Raw genomic sequence first — 17,872 nt, 5'->3', positions numbered from 1 at the left:
CTGAGCCGCTACGTTATTTTAGTACATTTTTATATCTTTGGCGCCATGGGAGACCGGACAGAAACCACGGATGCAGTGGCGGAAGACTGACGTCGATGACTAGATCCCGTGTGGCTGCTATGGCTGCGACATTGTTTTCGGACGCTCTATGGGCCACGTGCGGTGACGAGTGTCAATACCGATCTGATCTAGGTGACGATTGGAGATCGCAGTAGTCACTGCGGCCACTGTTACTGCTGCTCCTCTTTCTCTTCCATACCTCCACCATTCGAAACAATGGTTACGCTTGCAGATTTACCCATTGAACTGTTCATCGACCACATCTTTCCTATACTACCGGTCTCTGATCTCCTCAGTCTCGCGTGCACCAATCGTTTCTTCAGCCAGCTCGCGTCGGATGAGCCATTCTGGCATAGGAAGATTCAGGAGGACTTCAACTTCCCCACCTCGGATACCGCAAGGAATGCCGGGTGGAAATTCCTGTACAGAAGATTATTTAATCCAAAGGTACTCGTATGGGGGTATGTCTGCGTGCCTCACGCCCTATCAAGCATTTCCTTACCGTCACGTTTAGAGAGCGAAGTAATGGTCGACTAGGTCTAGGAGATGGCGATATTCCGCACACCACGATGCGCGAAGGGGCGCCCTTCCCTGTGCGGTTGCACATTCCCGGCGTTCGGATTGTGCATCTTGAGGCAGGCGGAATGTAGGTCCAGTATTCTGGTAACAGGTCATTTAATTGAGACATCACCAGGTCATTTCACGCATTAGACTCCCAGGGGAATATTCACGTCTGGGGTAAGACAACTTATCTCACTGTCTGCGCACACTGACAGTTAATCCAGGAACACTCGATGGTAGTAGTGCTGCCCTGCGCAGCGAGGGCTACTCCATTCCGTCAAAGAGAGCGGAACAGCCCATGCGTCTCAACCTTCCGGTGATGTTCCGCAGCATCAGGTAGGCTTATCGACGTCAAGTATACCTCTCTTTATACTTACAGTAGACACAGCTGTGGGCGTTTGCACTGCACTGCACTAGATGCGACGTCGCACGTCTGGACATTCACATCGTGGGGGAGACCCTTCAAGATCATGTCCCCATCACTAGACAAGTCTTCGCCAGAAACTACGCCGGTCCAAGTTGAGAGCGGCTGGGCGTTCTCGTCAGTTTTGACGCAGTCAGGCGATGTGCTGGTGTACTGGCCATTCGAGGGCCAAATGGAAACCGCTATAGCTGCAAAGAATGTGGAGCTTGACCAACAGAGCGCTGTAACGCAGAACAAAGCACTTCCTACCCAGAAGGAACCGCAAGTGATACCCTGCTATCCTTGGGAGCTGCATGATGTGCACCCTGTCAGGCTCCCGCCTATACCTGATCAAGCCCTTCCAAGGCTCACAGGAACTGGCTTTTCAGACAAGGAGCTCGATGGCGAGACGAAATTAGTCAAAATTGCAAGTATGGACGATATCATCGTCGGGCTCACCAACAAGGGACATGTCCTAATGTATGCACCGCTTACCGGGGAGGATGCGTATCAGCGAGGCGCGTGGAGATATGTAAGTCTCTTCTTGAATGCCGTATGGATACCAGCCTGATTTCCCCTACTCTGCAGCTGCCTGAATTTAGCGAACTGAAGCACGTCAGGGAACATCTGACATTCACAGAAGGAGAGACTCGTTCGGAGGCCCCTGACACAATGCGGATCACTCATGTACGCCATCATTCCTTGCCGTACACCATTGAACGACTGATTTCCGCCCAGATCTCGGCCCAATTCATGACGTTCGTCGCCTACTCCACCGGCGCGCGCTCCGTCGTGCTCATCGGCAAGCCCAACGACTCTTCTGACACGCGGCCACTCACGCCACAGATCCTGCCCGCGCTCCAGAACCGTGGGGTCATTTCCGTCGTGCTTGGGGACTACCACTACGGTGCGCTCACTGCGTCAGGGACGCTCCTAACATGGGGCGCATTTTCCAAGGGTGCGCTCGGGCTGGGCGACCCAGCGCATGTTCCTGCTGGCCAGCCTGGAGGGTATACGGATGAGGCCCAGCGGGAGGCAGCCGCGACGCGCTGGGGCTACCTGCGCTTCCCTCCACCGGCGGTGGGGGTGCCGACGGAGGTGAGATTTGACCACGGAGAGAGCAGGCCGCGCGAACGGTTCTGCTTTGCCGTAGCTGCAGGCGGGTGGCATATGGGCGCGCTAGTGATTGACTTGGAGGTTCGTTTATGTGGTCCCATGCAAACATGTCTGAGATGGCGCTTACTTACGTATTTGCCGCAGCGTGACGCGGAGGATGACGAGGACACCGAACCTCCGAGCATGCCCGGATCATTTCCTGAAGCCAACGATGGACCGCCGGATCACGGCGTGCACATTCTACCGCACACTCCTGGGGCGTATCCAACGCTGCCTTTCGGGCGCGGTGGCGGCATCTTCCGGCTGGGGCATGCGATGCGGGGAAGAAATCAGGGGAGAGGAAGGGGGAGAGGAGGGAACGGAGAGTGATCTGGTGCAGCGAAACAAATCGGACGGATGGACAATGTAAGATGATGGATTTGGGTGTTTAGCTCTGAGCACGGTTTATTACGACGAATATCTGGCACTTGAGGAAGGCGCACTACCGTCAGGACAGCCGCAGTCCTTTGCGCAATAATTTCTATGTTTGGAATCTGCAGTATTTCCTTAGCAAATTTCTCATGTCGTTGCAGGCTCGGCAACACATCTGTGAACGTTGAGCAGACGATGTTCCGTCGGTCACGCTCCAACATGTACGCAAGAATGAATGATCTATCTTCCTCATAACTCTCTCGAGTTTAGACTTTCCGCCGTGTCCTCTCGCAGCCCGGGGGTCCACCTATAGACACAGTCCCGCAAAGGAAGGCTAGCCTATTGGAGAGCTCATCAATTGCCTTGACAGTAGTATCGAATATCGAAGGTCCCTTCAGGATAACCGCATTATCTCTTTGTCAGGTATTCGTTTTGAACACAGTATGCTGACATGAAGTTATATTGTTTTGATGCGCTCCATTTCCACTCGATGCGTCGACCTTCATGCGCATGCATCATCTGGATGCTGTCACTTGTCGCAATGCGCGAGCGTCATTACAGTTACAGCATGATCGTCGATCTGACCATCCCGAACGGCGTCTTTGCCATCAAGATCAAGAAGTGCAGAGCTGTCTGGTCCACACTTGACTCTCCACTATATACTCGCAGTATCACAAAACCGAGAATGGTTTCATTATCACAGGACAGCGAAGATAACTTCGACATATATTGAAGCCCAGCAGCCGAGATTGCTGGGAATTATGGATATAAATGATTCGACGAAGCTCAGTATTTTGTTTTGCATTGATGCACTACCGAGTAGGTAGCCGAACACAAAGGCTCGAGACTAGACATGAGCTTGGCATCGATTTGACCTTTTACCACCGATGAGTTCTCTAGACTCGGACGGTGGTTAGTGCCGCCGGCACCAATCTACATACACGACTAGTATTTGTCCTATCCTTCAACGTCATAAAGGTCCCTAGCGTCGTTGTAGGTCAATGATTTGTGAACTGGTTACTAGTGTCATCTAGGCGGCTAGCCAATAATTTAGGAATCTGTATACTGGATAGTGAACGGATAGCTGGAGCTACACGGAGGCAGAGACTACGTATACAATAATAAAATACCAAGGCCTGTATGATCTATGCTCTCGAGGAGTGGGTCAAGAAGATGAGGTCTGATGCGCAGGTGCTACAGTGGTCTAAAGATAATTCCAAGGGAGAAAGGGTGCAAATACCAAACAGTCTATGTATGCTGAACAGATAATTGGAGGCTACAAGATACAGGAGTATAGGGTCAATAAAATATGGAAAACAGCGCATCTATGAGCTGTGACCTATATGGACACAGAAATAAAATATGGAAAGTAATGCATCTATGGGTTGTGATCTATATGGATACAGAAATAGGAGTACAAACCAGCATGAGGGGATCAAGTCCGGGGACGTTCGTTTGGAATGGCAGCGCCGATGAAAGTCTAGAGGTCAGCCATTGACTGCTGAACGATCATTCTCTGATTTCCTTTGGGGAAACGGTAAGTAACAATCAGCTGAACTAAGAAGGCACAAGACTCACTGGCTGTGGGCGACCTTGTGCTCCACCTATCGAGCGCAGCCAGAATTTGATTCAACGGCGCCATCAAGGCTGGTCGATTGGACGCGTTGATAGCGTTCTGGCTCTTAGCAGTCATAATCCCGCGCACGATCACATCAGCGATGGTCGTTAGCAGCATCTTAGAGAGATGTCAAATACGGGACATCAGGAGATGAGATGCGGGCTCACGCTCATGATTGGGTTTATGTATTGGATTGAGTTGAGGTCCACGCGCTGGAGGACCCCGACAGCGGCGGTCGCCGCTATCCAGGTACGACCATTGGACGCGACTGCTTGAGGCTCGGTGGGCTTGTGCAGCGTGATCGTCGCCGTATGAACGAGTGTGTGAATAACGAACAGGTCTCTGATGATGTCCATGCGAGCAGGATCAATGCGGGAGATGGAAGGAAGGGATTGTTTGAAGCGTTCGAGGCGTGAGTCCAAGTGGTTGAAATTGCCCTGGAACGTTGGATTACCTGGGAGGCATTCGCTTGAGTAACCCAGAATATGCCGCAAAATGCATGTGCACTCACCTGGGTCCCAACGAGAAACCAATCGATGAGCAGACTCCAACAAGGAAGCAGCTTTAGCATGCAGCGCAAGGAGGCTATTGACGTTGCCTTCGGGGCCTGTATTGCCAATAAACATCTGCACAGTAGCCATGCTTCTGAAATCGCTCGGAAACGGGTGCTAAAGAACACACAGCATTAGATTGGTGTGGATGCCGGACAACTAGTACAACACTTACGTTTTCGTAGCTTCTCATGTCCAGAGGCCAAGGGACATCAATCTGGGAACACCTTGACGCGTCGTCAGTCAAAGCTGGCGACGAGCCCAGGACGGTGCTCCAGCATTTGTCCAGAACGAAGGCGGCCCAGAAAGCGTTGACCCTCTCGCCTTCCTCTATATAATCTACCGGAGGCGGAAGGTTATATTGAGCTCCTCCAAGAGACCCTGTCGAGGGGCGAGCACTGCGGATCTGGTGCAACCTGCAGGCCAAGGCCGTCGATCCAGCCGCTTGCATATGGTAAGTGCCCTCGAGCGCCCGGTTGTTGTCGAAGAAATAGTAGGCGAGCAAGACCTCGGTTTGGAGTACGTATATGACTGCTGACGGGTTGCCACTAGACATCGCGGGTGTGACGAGATCTATCGCGTGAGACAAGTATCTATCCTGCTGCGCCTGTAGCTGCACATCGTTGGAGAACTGGGCCCCGAGAAGGTAAATCGCATTCAATAGGGCGGATATATGATCGGGATACGGCCCAATCGCAATATTCTGTAAAAAGCGTTGAATGTGAAGGAAGAAGCCAACCTCGGAGGCATGACGAAAGAAGTATTTCATGCTGTCGAACCATCAGCCCGCTATCAGGATCTCGAGACATCGATACATACACATTATGTTGGTCCTGAGTGCGCTGAGCAGCGGTCGGACCTGCTTGTGCGGCGGTCTGGGAGCGGCGGTATGCTTCATATGGATCATGAAGCACAAGCGGCGCCGCTGCACTCTCGAGTTCCGCGATGCGACCCTCTAGCTGCGTGACCTGCTGTTCAAGGATCTGGCTCGCTGTCGCTCCTTGGCCGTCGGCGTACTCACAGTCAGCGGCTCTATCTGCACGCTGACACTGACCACAAGCCGGGCGTGCGCCATCGCATCTCTGGGGACACTATCAGCATGGCATACGGTGTGCAGACAACGTAGGAACGCGTACCATCTTCCTGCGTCTGTAAGTGAGGTGGTTCAGTATTGTGGCCTAGTTCCAAGAGCTGTCCACTGACCTGCATCTCAAGCATGCTTTTCCTCTCTCCAAGGGTGCCGAAGACGACGTGCCAGACATCTTGAGAAGCGAATGTGTGTAGAAGAACGCTGCGACTGCTGCAGACCACAATGACGACCTGGGGGCACTTATACAGCTCTGCATCCTGGCTGTGTGCTCCCCAGCATTCTCCTTGCCGTCGTAACACCGTTGTCTGTTCCTGGCGTTGTTTGATGGGTCTCAGGACTGCGGCCTCCCAACTGCGGGGAAAGAATACCGGTGGAATTTTGTGACGCACCCTCCATACCACGCCTGTCTTCATCACCTCAGCAATATAGTGTAGAATGTACACAAATGCGTGCACGCGACAAGCGACGTCCGAAGCGCGAAAGCAGGCGCGAATACTCCGGCCTAGTTCAAGGATGGCGCCGGCATGCTGCGATATCTGCGCTCATGAGCGCAGACGATCAACATTGACGGGAGAAAACAAGGTATTGTACTTGACCACACGCGCATTTCAATACATGTGAGGGGCTCATGCCCTGGAGGATATGCGTTCATGGCGCAGCGGTTTGGAAGCTGACACGGAAGGCGGACTCTCGTGGCCGAAAAATGTGTCCAAAGTAGGGCACCCGGTCGCCGTTGATGACCTCACACACGGTGATGCACATCGGCATGATGAGTACGTGGTACCTGCAAGTCGGAGTGTGAGAAGGCGACAGCGACGAGACAGTAAGCAATCGCTGACCATGTCTCCTACCGGAGATGAATACTCACAGAATGAGCATCATAAGGTGACGTGGATGCTGAAACAACTTTAGAGTCATCTGTCTTAGCGATTCGTCCCCGGAAATCCACATACGCGCCGTCTGTGCATGTATAGTAATGTCCAGGTCAACAAAGCAGTTAATGAAAATCCACAGTTGATCCTCGAGGGAGAAAATCATGAGAAGCTTAGTGCCAATATCTAGGACCGAACACTTATACGACATTGTATTCCCCGGTTGAAGTGCACAAGCATTTTTTTGCGTAAAGGTATAGCAGGTGGGCGGCCGGTGTCTTGTCACCTAGGGTTTCCACCGCGCCTTGCTTCCGTCGTTGCAGTTTCATGTCCACGTGTTCATACACTCTAGAAGAATCAACCATGATTATACATGTTCTGCGACATTCATCGGGAACGTGTAAAACCCTCGCGGTCTCACGCGGGGACAGGCGTATGACGTGTCGGTTTGCTCCGTAGGATGATCATACGACTTCCTGAGTATCTACAGCTTGTCTGTAGTACTGAGCCTTGGCGTCCACTGTCGTGCAACATAACCATACCCGTGTGCTCATACCCACCAGCGGAGAATGATGTTTTCTCGCCTTGAGGCCCGAAGTCCTGGTCGAATGCGTTGCAATAGTTCAACAACGTCAGCAAGAAAAAGGTAAGTATTTAAATGTCAAGAAGTAATGCCACTTTTAAGAGAAAAGACAGCGACGAGTGGACTGAAGACTAGCATGTAGCGCCAGTGAACGCAGCAGTGCCACTTGCAAGAAGAGTTCTCGAGGCTCGAGAAACAGCAGATAAGCGCCTGGCCGATCACGGCCGATCAAACACGTGTCTCTTGCGTCGGCCCTCGCTCATTTGGCGCTCGACAGTACCTCCAGCTTCGCGCAACTGCAGAAACACAGATCTTGATAGTGTGTTCGATATTCAAAACGGCACAAAACTCTTATTTGCTATATGCGAGCATGTCATACTTCCTGACGCACAAACCTGTCAAGCAGTCACTCAATTGGCCATGTTAGCAGATATTGTGTAACGTAGTAGCGACGCCAGGAACTACCAGACTGGAAGCTTGGACATAATGTAGGTCTCGCATAGAAGGTAACTCATTTTTTATGCTGAGATTCTGTGCCGTGGCCATTAGACGTCTAGGGCCGATGTCTCTTGACACGCATATTGATCGTCGCCACCTCTGCCTGATCATTTGAACATGCCCAACCGGGATTAGCGACTTCCTGGACTGCTCGTGCCCTTTCCGCTAGACGCTAGACGCTAGCTTCAGACCACTTCTTATGATAAGAAGGAGTAAAGAGCAGAATGTCTGATTGTCACAGATCAGAGCCCTGACCCTGTTGATGTGCATTGCGCACGCTCTGCGGCCCAGAGCTGCGGTGCGAACTCAGGGATCCTTTGCGTTCTTTGTGACCACCAAATCAAGCTGTGCATTTATTCACACCAGATTGCTTCCGCTATTTTGACTTCACCGTCATGATGTGACCAATCTAGGATGTGGTCGCTGCAAATTCAAGTGTGGGTGCTGCAGCGTGGCTGTTTCTGATGGCAAGCCTCTTTTTCCGCCTTTTGTTCAACCACTCAGAACCTCTAGACAGACACGCCGCGTTTTGATGACGCAGTGCGTAGCCAGGGATCTTAAGCATAGCTGAGTCCAGCACGCCAGAGTCCACTTGCTACCAGACCAATCTGTACAACACCCTACGATTCAGCGCGTGCGCCAATCTAAGCCCCAGAGAATGAACCGTAGGGTCTGGCGTCCTTGGCATGCCAGCGGTCCCAGATCCCATATTCTCACAACGACACTCTCCCTGTCTAGAAAAGGATGCTTCTGGTAAACGGATCTGAATTCTGGACGGAACTGTCAAGATAGGCTTTGCTGCATTCAAAACAGCACGCCAGGTAATGACCCTAGGCGCAGTTTCGCTGATGCCAAACGTACGGCATGTCGCGGCAATGAAACCGCCGTGCTATAGGCGATGTGACATATGAATTGAATGGTATATTGAGCGCGCTCGACAATGCGTTTACGCCTGGCATCTGGACGCTCAGCTTAAACGTATATCAATGACCCGGGGTCGTATAGCATCGCATCTTCCCACAACAACATATTATGGTGAGCTCTTGATGAATTGTCAGGCGAGCAAGCTGACGTGCTTACAATGATACTTGAATTTGCGGCAAAATGTCTCCAATTTAGGACATTGTGCTTGACTGATGAGGCGTTGTTGTCTCCGCTCGTATTGCACAGATCTCTTGGCACTGCGGCAGTAAGCAGCTGCCAGGCTTCAAGGCGCTCTGTGGTCATGTCGGCACCTTCGAACCTCTCTTGTCCCGGGCGGGTCGCTATTCCGATCAGCGCTGGCGTATCTTGATAACAACCATCGTGTTCAGCCTGCAGATATGCTGGAGTCATGAATATGATGCGGTGTATTGAAGACTGACAAGCAGATTCGCCTACTGATCGCTCGGCAAGGCTTTTCGGGTTCACTCACTGAGATTGGGCCACTTTAGGGGTCACAGCGGTCGAGCACACCCCTTATTGCCCGCATAATCGGACGATCTGTACGCCGCCGTGTGTGCGCAGGTACACCAGGCACGCGCGCAATTAACAGACGTGTCTCACCTCCACAATCGCATGTCTATCCTCTGTGCGGCCGCTTTTTCGCCCTATTGGCCGTACGCCCATAGTGCATTTGCTGTAACTTTGGTGAGCACATTTTCTGACTGAGAGGCGGCGTACATTTTCACCGAACGGACTAATGGAGCTAGCTCAGCGCCATGTTGAAGTTGACGCCGCCTACGCAAGGCGCGCTCACAAAAGGCAAATCTAGCCCACCGTGCGCGCCATTACAGGTTCTGCACCCGTGCGTTTCTCCATGTTCACCGCAGTCTGTGCGGTCAGTGCCCAGAACTTTGATACCGACGCTCACAGGGAAATCACAGGTGCGCTTCCCTCAGTTCCTTCATGTGGTCTTCGGTAGCATCACGTTTCCACGCAAACATGAGTCGCCCCGATCACTGAGTGGGCATCTTGTCTACTCTATCGAGCAGCGAAGATCCGATTTCGAGTCTCGGGCACACGTGGACTTCGACTCCCAGTGATCGAAACGGTCATTACGGGGCCTATATTCCTCTGCCGTGCGATCCTTCTCGCCACCGGAACGCAGTCGACACAACTGTCCGCAATTGGCCAGTCTTTAATGTCAGCAAGTGCAAGCGTGGCTATGCAGACCAACTTCTAGGAAGTCTGCAGCCTCGGACGTATGGGGAAGCTGCCGAAGCTGCCGCCGCCACGGCAGCCCCTTAGACCACCTATACCGTCCGTTGCGATCGCGGCAGGCCATTACAATATCCAGGGTTATTGCTGTACACGGGTTCCGCGCAGGCTGATCTGTCTCTCAAACACTCCCACGCCAGGGTCCCAAGTACCATACAGGACAAATTCCAATTCCTCATATCGGGCGTTGTTCGCAATCCAGGGAAAGCAGACCCTGATTTCCATGGTGACACCGTCCTAGGATCAGCATATCTCCCTATTGAGACGTCGCAGTCAAAAGTGTGTTTCGATTGCATGTTTCGTCGTATGTGCGGGTTGAACTGTCACGCGCCACGGTCGCACATGCACATGTGTCCGCTGAACAAGGTCACGTCGGAGCTTGTATTCTGTTGGACGTCTCTGTTCAGGGGCACCCGGTGTATGTTCTATTCGAGCTTGCCAGTCGGCCGTGGCAAGATTCCCTCGAGGCAGGCATTACAGATCGGACTGTATTAAAATACTTCTCTGTACAGCCCCGCCCGATTTGCGCTTTTTGTGCGATTTTTCTAATCAGGCATTTGACTCCCCTCCATGGAGCTCGAGCACGTCCACAAGGGTACGTCATGCGTCTTGATGTACCAACGCGGGCGCTCCTACTTGGTCCTTCCATGTGAACTGTCGGTCTGTGCTTTTTTTGTGCTCTCATCAAGTACGTCACACCGAGTGGCGTCGGGGTTGGACATCCAGGGAAGCGGTTCCAAGGATCACGCCAGGATGTGGCGGCGGGACCGATCTAGCTCAAAACCTGAGCTTCGCAGCCTCGTGTCAGCCTGTGTTGAGAGAAGCCGAAGGCCATTCCTCCAATCATCAACTTATTTTGGAATGAGCAGACACTGCGCACATGAACGGGTAACGTGTATGTCGGTCCGCACACTACGTTTCAGACACGATCAAACGGTGCGGCTGACCGCTATTATACAAATTCTTCGGTGACCACATCCTCTTGCTCTGTAAGTTCGCGGATTTCGGCCTCGGACAGGTGGTGCGCTCACCGGGGAAGTCGCCGCCTGCACGGGTGCCTCGGACGCTCGCCTCGGCTGAGTCTTCGTAATTATTTACAGCACTCGAGCCTGTTTCGGGGATAATTTCACAGCGATGTCATCCGGTCATACATCTAGATCGTATCACGCTGACGAGTCTTGCACCATAATCTGAACATAGCCGAGGTCTTTATGGTTTAGTTTTACTTTGCAGCCGAATAGCACTGACTATTGGCAGACGGGACCTGGCTCGAGCCGCGGGGCCCCGAGACATCCTGCCGCACACCGCGGCCGGGACAGACGGTTTGGGGTGTTCGTGTTCGACGCGGGCGCCGGTAAGCGGGGTGGCGCGCCGCGCGATGGTCACCGATTTGCTCCCGCTCCGCCGTGCTCGCGATCGGCCGAGGTTGCCGGCGCGACCTCGATCACGGCGATCGCGCGGGTGATGCGCCTCTGGGGTTCGTGAAGTTCTGATCTGAAACCCGATGTGAGACTCGACTCGGGCGCGTTCTTCTCCGAGCGTGGCTTTGGCTTTGGTTGCCGGGTCCGTCTCCTCTAGCCGTAGTGGCAGTGGCTAGCGATAACCGAGGTGTCCGAGCAGCTCCATCCAGTCTGAGCAACGCGCTTCACGATGTGCGCCATATGCGTCATAGACGTGGAATCTGCCCTTTTGGGTGCGCTGGCATATGGCCGAGGATTCGAAGAGGACCGTGTCGTAAAGGCTTGGAAGAGAAGGTCTGTGTCTTCTTTCCGTCGAACATAATTAGATTAAGATGGATGACATAACCAGCCGTGAATCGCCACTACTTTTCCTGCAGGCTTCTTCCGGCGCGGCCAGAGCCTCGTCTGCGGGCCCAAACCTGCTCATTCGGCGCAATTGCTGGATTTGGGCCTTCTCGAAGGCGTGACGTGCGGTATCCCGAATACGATGGTGCGCTCGCCATGGATGCTGAAAATACTTGTGCATTTCGGGCTCCCACGCTGACCCTGAACTTCTGCGAATCGCACAGCGTCGAAATCGGACATCGGGTAATGTTGCAACCTCCTATGGAGGCTGCTATGCGGGTTTGTCCACGACGATCCTTCTGTCCATGGCGCAGCAATCGCCCGATGCATAAAGATAGGTCGCAGATGAAGTGACGTGCGGAAAAGGCAAAAGTGCGCGCAAACACAAGTGAGCCCACGAATCATGTGCTTACCGGCATATGTCGCGTTGCAGATACAGCCTCGTGCATGCCATGGGCCCATGTCGCGAGCGAGATCTTTCTGCGACATACGACGTCATCGGCTGCCCAGTGTCTCAAGACTGAGAACCTCACGATGACAAGCCGGTCGCGTACGACACACGCAAGCAGACGCGGCGGTATGCCGACCATCTCACGGGACCGTGTCACGAGGCATGCCACCTTCGTGCGGGGGGGAGGGATGACGTGGCAGATAGGCGGGGACAGATGCTGGCTCTGGATCCCTTCCACACTCACGCCACAGAAGCCGGCGAGACAATAGCAGCAGAGGTGTCGAGAGCGAAGACGGCAGGCGCTGGAGCAGCCACGAGTCTGGCGCCGCTTCGCCTTCCTGGAGGCTTCCCTCCGAGCCACGAGGCGTGCGGCCAGCGTCGCTGCCAATCGCACCAAAGTCGAAGCGTCCTTGATCTGCGGGCGTGCGAGCGGCCAGATCAGATATGGGCTCATTGACACGCGTCTTCTGACCTTCGCAGCCGCGCGCACAGGCTCTGCGACAGTCGCGCCGAAGAGACGTCAGTGCTGGCGGGCGCCTGTGGGATACACCGATAGAGCCGTCGCACCGAAGCCAAGGGACAGACGGGGGCGATCACGATCAGTGCGCGCCTCGCGGCTGCCATGTGTCCATTTCATCCTGCACCTCCTGCCATCGCACTCTCCCACCCCCCGCCTTCTCGAAGCCGCCAGCCCTTCCAGAAGCCGTCCTGCAGGCAGCCGTCGCACGTCCTGTCCCACAGATGCCCCCCGTGCGCGCCCAGTGACATGTGCGTCCAGCACTGCGCCCGAACACCCCCACCACCGTGCTTCCCCCTTCCAGCGCGTCCACTCCACTGGGTCGCGGGAGAAGCCCCCCCGCGCCCAATCGCGCGTGCACAGCGACACAGGCGTTGTCCTCTACACTGATGGGTGCGTCCGATCATTCGTGTTGCTACACCTTGTTTTAGTTCGAATTTCCATGATGCGAACAAACCCGCGCCCAGCCTTCCCGCGTCGGAGAACCATACATGTGTGCCCCCGACCATATGCGTATGTGTGGGTCGTCGCTCTGCAACGCACGTACTGCGCACATATGTTATCACGGCTGACCATGTCCGCACTCCTCAGTGTTTCGATAAAGGTCGTGACATAATCTCCCGCTGCCATCGTGGCTGTGCGAAGCTCCGTACCAGACACAACGCCTTATCGCACCGTCCGGCGAGCATCCAACGCTGCGGCCGCAGCGCGATAAGTGAATGGCCCCTCCAAAAATACCGAGCCCGGCGCGATATGTAACACAATATGTAAGTCACCGACGACGGACGCCGACGCCGGCGGCCGCCCGACACCTGCCTGATACGCTTCGCGGTGGGCCGCTATGTGCCCGATTTCGCGGTGCCGGTGCATGTATACTTCCTCCGAGGCTAGCCTCCTGCTGCTCCGGGCGGGCACCTCGGCTTGGCGTATACTGAACGCCCGGGCGCGCTGCCACACTGCGATACTGCGATGCTGCCATCTGCCATCGATTTGCGCATTCCTCGCGGGCGCCAACGCGAGTCGCGCCTGTTCCCCTGCCCCCAGGACTGGCGCGGTGCGCACGGGCGGCATCGGTGCTCCGCGCAGGGGAGACCGCAAGTGCTGGCGCACGCGGGCCGGTCGAGCATGCACGCACGCAATCTTAATCAAGTGCCGACGTACGTCGACACACACAAACCATCGCGTCTGTCAGACTCGAAGGAGGTGGGAGCCGAACAGGACGGGCCTGCGCGTTGATTTTCACTGATCGTGATAGAGTTGCATTTCTTACCATGACGATACGATGCCCCTCCCCGCCTGGGAGTCACCGCGGGCTATCATCACCCCGTAAAGCACGTGAGTGATGTGACTCCAGTGTTCGTGTCGAACGGCGAACACAAGCGATAATGATAATGATAATGATATTGATAATGCCTGTGACCAGCGCGAGTGCCTGGGCTCGCGCCGCCAATTCAGGAGCTCGCGGGGCAGATCGATTGGTTGGTGATTGCGAGGTGCACAGGAGGACAGGACGGGACGGGAGGGACTACGATTGATGCCGCGCGAAATGCGTGCACCAGGCCCTCCTGCACGTCGCGGCGGGCACTTGCTGGCTCGCCGACGCGGCGCGTGCCCTGCCCGCGTGTCCCTGGGTGGTCACGGCAGACAGGCACGGATGCGCGGGCACTGGGTGGGCGTCCGCGCACATATACGGCGAGCGGTGCAGACCAGACACACACGCACACCACGGCGCGGGAGGCTGCAGAGGGGCGATCGCCCGCAGGAGGCGAAAGTGGAACGGGGATCAGGGACCAACGCGCGCGAAAGGGGCCGGGGGCGCGCGCATGCGATGGGTGCCTGAGATGCAGATGCTGGTGACGGACGGGCGAGCAGGGCAGGGCAGGGCAGGGCAGGGCAGGGCGCCCTGGCTCTTGCAGAGACTCTTCCTTTGCAATCTGCGTATCTGGGTGCAGAGCAACCTTGATCCCGGGGCCTGTCGGCCGCAAACCGTCGAATTCGTCCATCGAAGCATGTTGAATTATGTAGTGGTCTGGGCCAGGTCTCTGTCTCTGTCGTTTCCTGCAGACCCCGCGTGCTGCGTGCTGTGCGGACGGGCGTGGGGGGCGGGAAGGGAATGTGGATGGCGATGGTGTCCTGGCATCGATATGATCATTGATGCCCCCGGAACATGTCCTGACATTGGGCAGCGATGGGGCGAGTGAGTGCCCGCCCTTGGCACGCCACCATATGTACCGCACCGGAGCCAGTGATGCGGGCGACGCTGTCAGCAGATCGTTGGGTTGATGCCGTAAATACAGTCGATCTGTTGGTTCCGCTGCGCTGGATGGAGACGATGGCGACGCACAGAGATATGGTTTCATAAATCAGAACCCAAATCTCCGATGCAGCACGGAGCGCGCCTGGCCCGCGTCGCAGTCGCGCCTCGTCGCGACAGCGGGTAGGGACGGCAAAGTTGCTGGGGCGCGGCTCGACCTCAGCTGGCATGATAAGAGTCGCGACGCAGGGCGGAGACAGCGACAGGACAGGACAGGAGGGCGCGTCAGAGCAGGGTCGCTGAAACGCGACACACGACAAATCGAGGGAAGCCTCTCGACGCGGGCGGGGCAAAACGACAATGTGTGTTGACGGGGCGGCACGCGCTGGATTGATCGGCGTCGCACCTGGTTCGGCTTCTCTGGCGGAGCGATGTGGCCCCGAAATGGCAACGGGCGCGCACACGCGTCATCTGCATCCGGGGCAGGCGCCCGCGCGCACATCCCGTGCGATGGCCACGCAGGGCCTGGCAACGGCCCCACGAGAAGGACATCGCAGCCACGACGCCCCGCATGCCGTAACGCGCAGCGCACCATCCCCAGGCCCGGGAAGACGGGCGATCCATCCACGAAGGCGCGCGTGAGAGACGGACCTGTGGGACTCGCGCCGGCAGACGGCCGGCGCTCGGCGTCGGTAGCGCGCTGCCACGATGCGGCGCATGCATCGTTATCTAGCTGGCAGTCTGGCCGGGCGGACGGGAGCGGCTGCGTCAACGTGCGTGCGTGCGTACGCGCGCCTGCGGTTGGGGTGACATCCTGGACAAGTACTCACTGACAGGATCAATCGGATCGCGGCGGTTCCATGGAAGAGAAGTCGATGCGACCGCCAGCGTGACGGGGAAAGGGACGCTGCTGTCGGTGGCTGGCGCTCACATGACATACCACCAGATTCGTCTGTCCTGTTGCTGCTCGCGTGTGTGCTTGGCGGGGGCTGCCGCGATAGGGGGCGCGCAACGTCGGACGGCAAGACACAGACAAAAGGTGCTGACACACCGTGGGCTGGGGCGGTCAGGAGATATGCGGGCGGAGTAAGTGTTCTGTATATCTCGTCAAGGAATGTCATGATCGGCACGACAGGGGCGGGTCAGTAGACATTACCTGCTTGAAGCAGTATGCTCGATTCGATCACTGTGCTGTCGGTGTCTAGTGCAAGGCGGGCAATTTACGGAGGGATGCACGGATCCTCGGCAAGATGGTGGCGTACTGCTATTATATTAATTACATTCGCGGGGCCAATATTAGTCGTTGGAGCACGTATCGCGGAAGCGAACGCGAATGCGGGCGAAGATATACGGCGAAACGCCAGTCTTGATTTGGAATTCTGGATCGAGGAGGGCTGAACATGTCTGATGTGTGCAGAACAAATGGGCATAAAATGGGGTAGAAAAATGGGCGGCGAGGGGTCAAGGGGCGTCTGCGACGGATGCGATGCACCTGGCTGCGCAGGGCCAGGCAGGCTCCGTCCTGGATGAGGGGGTCCGGGATGGGGGACGTGACGCGGGTGCGCGTCAATCACGAGGAGTGGAGGCTGTTGGACGCGTGACAGGGAGACCATACGCCTCGCTGATGAGTATGACGACGGACAGAGGGGTGACGCAGAGGAGATGGCGGCGCAAATGGGGTGTTGTTGTCGAAAGCAACGACGAGGACGGGGAGGAGGCAATCGTAATATTTTGGTGTTATCGTCCGAAGCACACGGATAATCCGGATGCCGAAAGCGGCAGGTTGGTCACGTCGCAGAGAAGGCGGCTGGATAAGGCAATATTGCGCTGTTTAAATCGGGGGGGCCGAGCCGGTAGCTCGGTGCGCGGGCGACTGCAGCCGGGAGAAGAGGGGCGGGGGGCCAATGGGTGGAAGGGGAGCGGAGGGCGTGGGAAGGGCAGGGAAGTTCTGCGGAATTGTTCTGGAAGCAGATCTGGAGTGAATCTGGGCGGAGATTGAAGGGTGATGGCGATCGGCAGATGAGGAAGGCTGCAAGTGTATGTGACATAACATAACAGGGTGACGTGTCACAGCTCGAGTGAAATCCCCGCGACGCAGCGTCCGCCAAGGCTTGCGGAGGAGCTGAGCATGGGCCGTGTATAAGTCCTCCGTGGGCCTTCCCTTCCCCCGTCGCCGTCCATGCTTCACCACGTCGTCCCCGCCGCCCCCCTCCCCTCCTTCGCCTCCCGCGACGTCCCCGCCCACGCCCTCGTCCGCCCCCGCCACCTCCTCCATCACATAAACGGGCTCGTCCACTCCGGCGTCGTCGACCACAACGTGCACACGGCGGACAGGCTTCCCCAGCCGTCCCGCCCCCCGTTCGCCACCCAGCACGAGCACCACCTCCGCTCCCCCTCCCAGCCCCCGCCCTCCGACGACAGCGGCGACTCTCCGTCCCCCGTCAATTTTCACTATGACCCCAGTGGTCCCCTTGACTCAGCCAGCCCTGCTCAGATGTACGCTTCCAACCCTGCCTATGCTCACCCGCCCAGCAGTTCTGCGACGCATCCCCCCTCAGAGCACGACGGCTATGCCCTCGCGCAGCACCACGCGCAAACACGGCGCTCCCCGCCGAACATCCTCACTGATAACCTCATGCCGCGCCCCGGCGACGCAGAGTCCGCGCCGTACTCCGCATCCCCGCTCTCCTCACCTCAACAAACGCGCACCGTGAGCAGTGCAGGCCCTGGGGGATATTTTCCTCCACCAATGAGCGAGCCCTTCGCGCCTTACCCCTCCGATGCCCAACAACGCTACATGGTCAACCCGCCGCTCGATCGGCGCATGTCCGAGCCGATGCTCTCCGCGCGCTATGCCCAGGCGCAAGCGCAGTCCCAAACAAC

General features: G+C 56.2%; 5 protein-coding genes across 5 annotated transcripts; 2 read left to right on the top strand and 3 right to left on the bottom strand.

Annotated features, from left to right (window-relative positions):
• Positions 1-276: 276 nt before the first annotated feature.
• On the top strand, positions 277-2,698 carry POSPLADRAFT_1179609 (hypothetical protein; the record flags this gene model as incomplete). The annotated part of the gene is made up of 8 exons (XM_024488681.1): positions 277-521; positions 575-706; positions 755-798; positions 846-957; positions 1,010-1,556; positions 1,613-1,711; positions 1,763-2,221; positions 2,285-2,698. 8 exons carry the CDS (start codon positions 277-279, stop codon positions 2,507-2,509), a joined length of 1,863 nt encoding a protein of 620 aa, XP_024340803.1. The 3' UTR covers positions 2,510-2,698.
• Positions 2,699-4,031: 1,333 nt separating this feature from the next.
• On the bottom strand, positions 4,032-6,893 carry POSPLADRAFT_1045142 (hypothetical protein; the record flags this gene model as incomplete). Its single annotated transcript, XM_024478689.1, has 10 exons — positions 4,032-4,075; positions 4,130-4,286; positions 4,337-4,623; positions 4,681-4,837; positions 4,896-5,490; positions 5,540-5,802; positions 5,924-6,040; positions 6,200-6,346; positions 6,486-6,594; positions 6,679-6,893. 10 exons carry the CDS (start codon positions 6,891-6,893, stop codon positions 4,032-4,034), a joined length of 2,091 nt encoding a protein of 696 aa, XP_024340802.1.
• Positions 6,894-8,172: 1,279 nt separating this feature from the next.
• Positions 8,173-8,990, bottom strand: POSPLADRAFT_1032494 (hypothetical protein; the record flags this gene model as incomplete). Its single annotated transcript, XM_024476864.1, has 3 exons — positions 8,173-8,358; positions 8,428-8,652; positions 8,844-8,990. 3 exons carry the CDS (start codon positions 8,988-8,990, stop codon positions 8,173-8,175), a joined length of 558 nt encoding a protein of 185 aa, XP_024340801.1.
• Positions 8,991-10,043: 1,053 nt separating this feature from the next.
• POSPLADRAFT_1032493 (hypothetical protein) lies at positions 10,044-13,365 on the bottom strand (the record flags this gene model as incomplete). Its single annotated transcript, XM_024476863.1, has 9 exons — positions 10,044-10,199; positions 10,305-10,423; positions 10,994-11,071; positions 11,189-11,555; positions 11,769-11,930; positions 12,181-12,247; positions 12,363-12,690; positions 12,786-13,116; positions 13,279-13,365. The coding sequence occupies 9 exons, from the start codon at positions 13,363-13,365 to the stop codon at positions 10,044-10,046; spliced, it is 1,695 nt and encodes a 564-aa protein (XP_024340800.1).
• A 211-nt stretch (positions 13,366-13,576) lies between these two features.
• On the top strand, positions 13,577-16,971 carry POSPLADRAFT_1032492 (hypothetical protein; the record flags this gene model as incomplete). The annotated part of the gene is made up of 8 exons (XM_024476862.1): positions 13,577-13,892; positions 14,159-14,217; positions 14,295-14,932; positions 15,033-15,351; positions 15,577-15,770; positions 15,826-16,130; positions 16,432-16,771; positions 16,869-16,971. The coding sequence occupies 8 exons, from the start codon at positions 13,577-13,579 to the stop codon at positions 16,969-16,971; spliced, it is 2,274 nt and encodes a 757-aa protein (XP_024340799.1).
• Positions 16,972-17,872: the final 901 nt, after the last annotated feature.

Source organism: Postia placenta, assembly GCF_002117355.1.
Source record: "Postia placenta MAD-698-R-SB12 unplaced genomic scaffold POSPLAscaffold_4, whole genome shotgun sequence".
In the NCBI taxonomy this organism is placed as follows: domain Eukaryota; kingdom Fungi; phylum Basidiomycota; class Agaricomycetes; order Polyporales; family Adustoporiaceae; genus Rhodonia; species Rhodonia placenta.
This window is presented reverse-complemented; position numbering and strand designations above follow the sequence as displayed.